Raw genomic sequence first — 8,368 nt, 5'->3', positions numbered from 1 at the left:
TTGCAAGTGAGACAGGTATGTGTGTGAGATTGATCAAACAACAACAAATAATATTGAAATCATATGTGAATTGATGGCTAAATAATTACATCGTGGTTGAATGCTTTGCATCATACATGCACACATACATACATGTTTAAGCCTCGACAACCCTAGGTGAGCTCCGCTAGGGTTGGTGATCTCACACTACAATATACATACCTAAACAAAACAGTAAATTCCTAATTTATAGTAGAAACCTATACTTCACCCATTTGTGAGGTCTTCGCATGCTTAGTTCTTCGATGAAATTTTCTCATGCCACCAAATTTCAAACTTTTTGAACTAAATTGTTTTATTTTTTTTATATAAAAATGGGTTTAGGGTTTGCTTTAGAGTTTTGATCTAATCAAAAGCATTAAATTTATTTTGGACCCGTTGCAAAGATTATTTTTGAGAGAAAAAATTGGTTTTGAAAGTTCACGTTTGATGCATCGATTAGACCATGATATCGCACTAACCAAATTTTCACACTTTCTCCCCTCTTGGCAGCGACCATACTTCCAACACTTTGAATCACATTTTTGCTAAATACAAATATATATGTATCTAATCTAAAGGTGATCTTGGAAGCTCCTTAAAATGCCAAAATCATCCCTTTTTCTATTTATGAATCCCACCTTATATATCTAATTTTAGTGCTTTACAGGCCTAATCAAAGGCTTAAAACCATTCTCGGCCTCATCAAAACAAATTGGCTTATAATAGAAAAATGTGTTCAAAAGATTCACGTTGTTGGCCAGACAATGGCACCGACTATCTACATATTGGCCCATTTTCACACTCCCTCATCTTGGCTAGTTAAGATATAGCTCTTCCAATATTTTGACTCATCATTTTATCATATAAAAATACATACTTATCTCAAAGTGATATTTGACGCTCCTTACAGTTCGAAAATCAATCGTTCTCCTATTTTGTCAAGACTAATCCCACTTTTTATATCTGATTCATTGTTTAATGTTTAATCAAAACCTTACCCTCAAATCTGGACTCATAGCCACGTATTTACTTTTAGGAGATAATTGTATTCAAAGATTCACAGTCGATGCATGATCAGACCATGGCACTAACCTTTCGCGTACTGACCCATTTTTCACACTTTCTTTTCTTAGCTATGTAAAGATCACCTCTTCCAACATCTTACACACCCTTTCAATAACTTCTCTTATATAACTGTTTTCTTTGAAGCTCCTTACATTTCCAAAATGCAGATCCAAAGAATCAAGATAATGCAAACGAATTGTTCTTATGCACTCACCATTGTAAATACTATGAACACTAATATATTGGGTCGATTTGAATGGATACTTGAAACAAGACAAACTGGTTATCATTACCAACATTAGTGACAAGATAAAGTGGTAATAATATAGTCTGTGAATCTTTGAAACTTAAAAAACACATGCTTCATTTAATTAATATTTATAAATTTTTTTCCTTAAATGTGTTTGCTTTTCAAAAAAACATAACTTTTAAATTTTCATTTTCGTTATTACAATTAATTTTACACTCATACAATCTTCTTATTAAATGCACCATCTTAAGCCCATAAACTAATTTCCTTGTAAAATATATTACTCTTAAAAAGTAGAGGTCTTAAAAAAAGAGACATAACCTTGAATAAATAAAAAAAAAACATTTCTTTTATATCAACAGCTAAATTCCATATACCAACAGTTTATTCCTGCAATATAAAACAACATAATCTAAACCAAATTCACTCCTTTCACTGGTGGTCAAAAATCCAAAATCCAAAATCCAAAATCCAAGGCATGCCTACAAGTCTCTATACCCCATGTACAACTATCCATGAACCAAGTACAAATGCTACTGCTTAATGTACAAATCACAGAAGCCACATTACTCCATATTTGAAATTTAAACAAATAAATCACACACACAGACTCTCTCTCTCATATGTTTGACAAGCCATTTTCAGAAAAAAACCTAACTTTACTATTTCTCCTCCGTTTCTCTGTAAACCCACCACCCTCTCTCTCTCTCTCCATTTTTCTTCAGAAAAATGATTTTGACTACATGGGTTTCTCTCAGGGTTCATCAATCAAGAATCTTGTTACCAAATGAGCCTGTTCTTGATTTCCTCCTTTAAAAACCTGCATTTTCTTGAACCTCCAAAAAAGATTCCTTTTTCCACACAAACCCACTGTAAAAATCATTTCTTTTTATATTATACCTTTCTAGGGTTTAGGGTTTAGTTTCAAATGTTTTTTGTTGCTACAAAGTTGGAAGAAGAAGAGGAAGTGGTGACCATTTGCAGAGAGAGAAAACAGTTCTTGAAGTTAGCTGTGGAAAAAAGGTACAATCTTGCAGATGCATATTTTAGATACTGTCAATCAGTTTATGGTGTTTCAGCTGCTATTAAACTGTTTGTTGCAAGACACTCATCAGCTTCATCACCCTTTTTAATAACCTTACCACCACCCTCACCCCCTAAAGAAAACAAGATTGTGTCAAACCCTTTGTTTCTTCAACAAAACCATGATCAAAGCCCTACCCAAAAGGTTAAAGATTCTAAAGATTCCAATGCATGTGGGTCTTGTTCTTGTTCATCGTCTTCAACTTCTTCAGAAGAGGATGAGGAGAGAGAAAGTAAGTTCAGGAGTGAGAAAGAGGTGAAACAAGAAGAGGGTTGTGGGTATTTTTACATGGCCCCACCTGCTCCATGTATGCCACCAATGCAGTCACAAAACATAGAGTTTGGGTGGGATTTCTTTGACCCTTTTGTGACCATGAGGCCAGAAGTTATGGGAGGGTATAATAGGTATTCTGATGAAGATTTGAGGGTAGTTAGGGAAGAAGGTATACCAGAGCTTGAAGAAGTGAAAAGCAAAGTGGTGAGTGTTGAAGAGAAGAAGAAAGAAAGTGTGAAAGAAGAGGAGAGCTGTGGGAGTGAAGTGGTGGGTTGTGCTAACATGAGCCAGGGTGAAGCACAGAAGGGTTTGACTGTCATTGACACACCTGAAAATGGGAGGGAGTTGTTGGAAACATTGAAGGCTATTGAAGACTATTTTCTTAGGGTTTATGATTCTGGGAAAGGTGTATCCAAGATGTTGGGATCTAACAGGATCCAGTTACAGTCTGGTTTGGAAGAAATTAAAGGTAGGGGCTTTTTGGTCATTTTGCATATCAAACACACACACATACACACCCATTCCAGATTTGTTGTTCTATTAAAACCTTTTTATATCTTCAGAAAAGGTCAAAACTTTGGTCAAATGAACCACTATTAATTTTTTGTAAAAAATATAAAATTGTTTTTATTTGGATATAAAAGTTTTTGTTCATACATGTAGTAATATGCAATTGAAGAAAAACTTTTAGGACTAGAAAAGTATTGAGTTCTGGTTTTGGAAAGTGCTTGGTTTGACTATGGAAAGTTAAAATGTTTGAAAGGCAGGGACTTTTTAGTCATTTCAGAGTTGCAATAGTTCAGTCAAATCTAGTTCATTTTCTTGACCACTTGATTTTTGGCTGATGAGGTTAAATCATCAACTCTGAATTCTGATAAAGTATGTGGTTCATGTTAGTTTTTCATCATGGCAAAGGTCAAATATTTAGTCAACGTAACTTATCTTGTTTTAAAAAATATTAAACCACCAGCTGAAAATTTATTTGAGGGTTAGAAATGTAGAATACTAAAAGAGGCTTTATTTGAGTTCTAATTTGAGTAATATTTTGTTTGACTATCTTAAGTCAAATGTGAAATTTTCATCTATTGTTGTTTCTTGCATGCCTTTTTCCTTACAGTTTTAGTTGTCCCCTAACTATGTGCAAAAAATTAAAAGGTTGCCCTTGATCAGTTTAGGCTCCTGTTTTAGCCACTTTTGCTAGCATGAATTTCATTTTGTGGGTCCTGTTTCATGAGGCCAAAATGATTATTATGGACTTGCAAGTAGAAAATATATGCTCAAAATGACCACAATACCCCTCCTTTAGAAATTACTCCCTCTATCCATAAGTATTTAAATTTTCTAGATTCCTGCATTGTTTACATCATTAAATTTTTAATTTTGTCATACTTTACAAGAATTACTGTCATTTTGACTTTCAAGAGTCAAACCTAATGCCTTCACAAGTTCAAAGACGGTTACTTTATCGTTCTTACATCCGTTCAAGCTTTTAATTTGGCATGATTTCCCAATTCTTATTCTTGTTTAATTGTAATTACACCATATATTTCAAGATACTACACATTTTCACTTTTGAGAGTCAAAGTTCACATTTTTAACTTTCAAGACTAAATTTCTCTTGTAAAAATGCAGAAAATTCAACTAAGCTCATTCAAGCAATCACATCACTGTCAACATCTTACCGGTCATCAACATGTAAGAGTCTTGTAGCATCAAATTCCAAAACGGCTTCCATGTGGACCGAATTCGATAACGATCTCTTTGATGATGGCGGAGGGATGAATTCAGGAAGCCATTCATTAACATTGGGAAGACTCTATGCTTGGGAAAAGAAGTTATATGAAGAAGTTAAGGTACTTCATGTCAATCGTTTGGAATTTGCTTTCTTGCAAATGACCTGTAGTTTGACTTTTCTGGTCAAAGTGAATAAAAGTGAGACATTTTCATGATATTTAGGCTGGAGACAACACTCGGAAGTTATACGAGAGAAAATGCAGTCAATTGAGGAACCAAGATGTGAAGGGGGATGAGGGGGGAACCATAGACAAAACACGGGCTGCAGTTAAAGATTTGTACAGTCGGATCTTGGTTGCGATTCGAAGTGCCGAATCAAATTCAGAAAGAATTGAGAAACTTAGAGATGAAGAGTTGCAGCCTCAAATTATTGAGCTTTTACACGGGTATGCATCAAATATTTCAATGACTACTTGTACAAGTTAGGGCTGTAAACGAGTCGAGCCACACAAGCCTGGTTGGGCTGAGGCTCGAGCTCGGGTTGTTTGTCTTAACGAGCAGAATTTTTGAGCTCGAGCTCAGCTTGTAAAAAGCTCTATCCGGCTCATGGATCCTTTTTTTTTAAATTAAATTATATTGTTATACATTGATATATATAAAGAAGAAAATTATTATTTATAAAATACACATAATGCATAACTGATAAACTATACATTTTGTATTATATATATTAAACTTTTGGTTATAGTTTATATTGTTTATATACATATATTAAAAAATTTAAGCTTTAGTTAAACGAGCAGACGACTGAGACTACAGCCAGCTTAACGAGCCTAACAGGCGAGCTAATGAGCCAATCTTACCTAGGCTTGGGCTTAGCTTGGCTCGTTATTCACGTGCATCACCCGTTTGCACCATACACAATAACAGTGGTAAATCATAATCATAACCCGTGTCATGTTTATGCAGCATGATGAACATGTGGAAGGTTATGTTGGAATCACACGAAATCCAAAACAAAATCATGTCAGAAGTCAAACTCTTCACATATCCAACATATGGGAAATTCTCGAACAACACACACCGTCTCGCAACCCTGCAACTAGAGGTCGAATTCCAAAACTGGCGGGCATGTTTTCGCGACTACCTAACTGCACAAAAACAATATGTTGGAGCCCTTTATAGCTGGCTATCAAAGTTCATAGTCCCAGAAGTTGAATTCTACTCAAAAAGCAGAAACACATCTCAACCGTTTCAAACAGTAAACGGCCCCCCGTTGCTGATGATTTGTCAAGATTGGTTCAACTTTATGGACAAATTACCTGACAAATCGGTTTATGTTGCAATGAGAAGCTTTTCAAAAGATTTACATTCTTTATGGATCCAGCAAGGTAAAGAACAAGATCAGAAAAGGAAAGTTGATAGCTTGTCTAAAGAACTCGACCGCAAGATTCTTGCTTTTCAGAAAACCGAAACTCGGGCTTTTGAAACCAAGATGCCGGGCCTTGAGCTTTGTGAGATTGAGGTTGACCAAAAAGCAGATTACTTGAAATCAAGAAAAGAGTATTTAGACGAGTTTAGAGCAAAAGTAGAACTTGAAAGAGGGAAACATCAAAGTTGTATGCAAGAAACTCAAAGGATCACGTTAAATGGTTTTCAAAACGGGTTTTGTCGGGTTTTTGAGGATTTGATAGAGTTCTCAAAAGGGTCACTAAAGATGTATAGTGATCTTGTCGGTAACCGTGAGAACCCTGAAAAAGTTGAAAACTTTTCTTGTATCCAAGAAGATGGGAGCACTAGATGACCAAAGATAGTTACTTTTGTGTTGTTTAAGGATTCTTTGAGGTAATTGTGTTGGTTATTTTTTAGTGATTGTTGTACATTAGATTGTGATTTGTGTTCGAAGCCTCTTGCTGAGACGCATTCGCGATTGAATTTGATTTCATTAATTTGTTCTTGTTGGTAGATTTGATTAGGGCCATTGGTGTTTTTGCTCACAATTTTGTTGGTTAAAACTGAAACCTGACCATTTCTTGCAAATCTCTATGGGTAGTTAGTCCCAATGAGTTTGTATAAAAATGGTGGATATTCAAGTGGGCAATTGGTGTGTAAAGTTTTCTTAATGGTGTGGGGGTTCTATTGTTGAGTTGTTTTATGCATTTTATTTTTTATTTGACAAGTGATCATTGTGGTGCTATTATTCAAGAGTTATGGTCTTACCTATTGTGTTATAAGGTGTCAAACCATTTGGAAGGTGGTTAACAAACCATTTAAACCATTTCAACAAACCATTTCTAAAATTTTCACCCTCTGCAACATTTAAACATCATGAATCTATCACTAACAAGATTTTGACATACCGATTACTTTATTGAATCAATGAAATGCACGGTGCATATATTATTTGATGATGAACATACATCATGTCCAAGAACTAGAAAAGCTCGGTTAAACCAAAATGGTGAGGGTGGGCAAACCGTTTGTATCTCCTATTGCTTTGCTGAAAACCTGGTTTTTGCGAATGACCAGTGTAAGTGGCGGTTCCAAATAAGTAAACAACTATTCCTAAAAATCGTAGAACATATAGAGTACGGATTCGTTTTTTTTTACATTACATTGAGATGCGAGAGAGAAGAAATTTTTTACAAAAGTGCACTGCAACAATTCTACATATGGCATACGACATGACATATGATGTTTTTTATGGGTATATTCAAATGTCGGGAAAAAAACATGTACAATAAATTCTGCAGATGTGTTATTAAGCTATATAGTAAGAGATCTTACGTAAACCAACTTCGACCGACATCCAAAAAATATACAAATTGCATGAACTGAAACACAGTTTTCCAGGAATGCGTGGTCAGTTGGTAGCATTGAATAATATGCATTGGTTATATATACTTGGAATCAAGCTTTGAAACCGGTTTGGGGTTTAAACCGTATTTTTAATCCGGTTTAAAGTTGATTATATCCGATCATATGAGTTATGGTTATAGGTGCACAAATCGGGTATTTTAAAAACCAGAACTGGGTAAGAACAGTGTTGGGTAGAAATTGGTTTAGGGTATGATCGGGTTTGCTGGGTTTTATTGGGTTTTGGTTGGGTCGGATCCAGGTTTTGACAAGGTAGGGATGGAATCGGTTCCGCGGGATCCTAATTCCATTTCTCAAAGGAACCGATACATAATTTGTACCCGCGGATTGGGAACCGGGTATTTTCCCCCCACCTCTAGGTATGGTTATCTTTGAAAACCTGTTTATTAACCAATCTGGATTAACGGGTCGACTATTAACAAAATATATTTCAACGGCCCATCTATTAATTTAGGCTTTCTTATTACAAATACAACGTACTGCTAAAGCCCAGCCCAGCCCAATTACATTACAAAAGAGTAGAGTACGCCGGCGGCTGGTCAGTCCCACTTATTATTCATCCTCTCCGACTTCTAAAACCCTAAATCAATGGCCGGAGGTCGATTCCGCGAGCTGTTTAAAAAATACGGCAAGGTTGCTCTGGGCGTCCATCTCTCCGTGTCCGCCGCCAGCATCACCGGCCTCTACATCGCCATCAAGAACAACCTCGACGTCGAGTCAGCTCTGGAGAAGGTTCGATTCAAACAGCTCGAATCCATCCTTGACAAAGTAGGTATGGGCGGCCCTAAGGAACCTGATGATTCAGATCCGAAATCGAAGAACAGGAACCGGACGGCGGAGCTGGCGGCGTCCAGCGGCGGCGCGTTGGCTTTGGCTGTGCTGTGTAATAAGGCGTTGTTTCCTGTTAGGGTTCCGATTACGATTGCGGTGACTCCGCCGATTGCGAGGTTTTTGGCCAGGAGGCAGATTATTAAAGGCAGTCTATGATTTAGTTTTGTTTTTGATTGGGCTAAATGTTGTAAGAGATTTGTATAATTATGATAATAATAATAATAATAACTGCA

General features: G+C 36.2%; 2 protein-coding genes across 2 annotated transcripts; both read left to right on the top strand.

Annotated features, from left to right (window-relative positions):
* Positions 1–1,988: 1,988 nt before the first annotated feature.
* LOC143547396 (protein ALTERED PHOSPHATE STARVATION RESPONSE 1-like) lies at positions 1,989–6,533 on the top strand. The gene is made up of 4 exons (XM_077038833.1): positions 1,989–3,162; positions 4,326–4,546; positions 4,650–4,873; positions 5,397–6,533. The coding sequence occupies exons 1-4, from the start codon at positions 2,265–2,267 to the stop codon at positions 6,229–6,231; spliced, it is 2,178 nt and encodes a 725-aa protein (XP_076894948.1). The 5' UTR covers positions 1,989–2,264; the 3' UTR covers positions 6,232–6,533.
* Positions 6,534–7,882: 1,349 nt separating this feature from the next.
* LOC143547395 (uncharacterized) lies at positions 7,883–8,353 on the top strand. The gene has a single exon (XM_077038832.1). The coding sequence runs from the start codon at positions 7,893–7,895 to the stop codon at positions 8,289–8,291; it is 399 nt and encodes a 132-aa protein (XP_076894947.1). The 5' UTR covers positions 7,883–7,892; the 3' UTR covers positions 8,292–8,353.
* Positions 8,354–8,368: the final 15 nt, after the last annotated feature.

This window comes from Bidens hawaiensis, unplaced genomic scaffold (assembly GCF_021521415.1).
Source record: "Bidens hawaiensis isolate Kalapana, Puna unplaced genomic scaffold, B.hawaiensis_p1.1 tig00014716_1, whole genome shotgun sequence".
Classification (NCBI taxonomy): domain Eukaryota; kingdom Viridiplantae; phylum Streptophyta; class Magnoliopsida; order Asterales; family Asteraceae; genus Bidens; species Bidens hawaiensis.
This window is presented reverse-complemented; position numbering and strand designations above follow the sequence as displayed.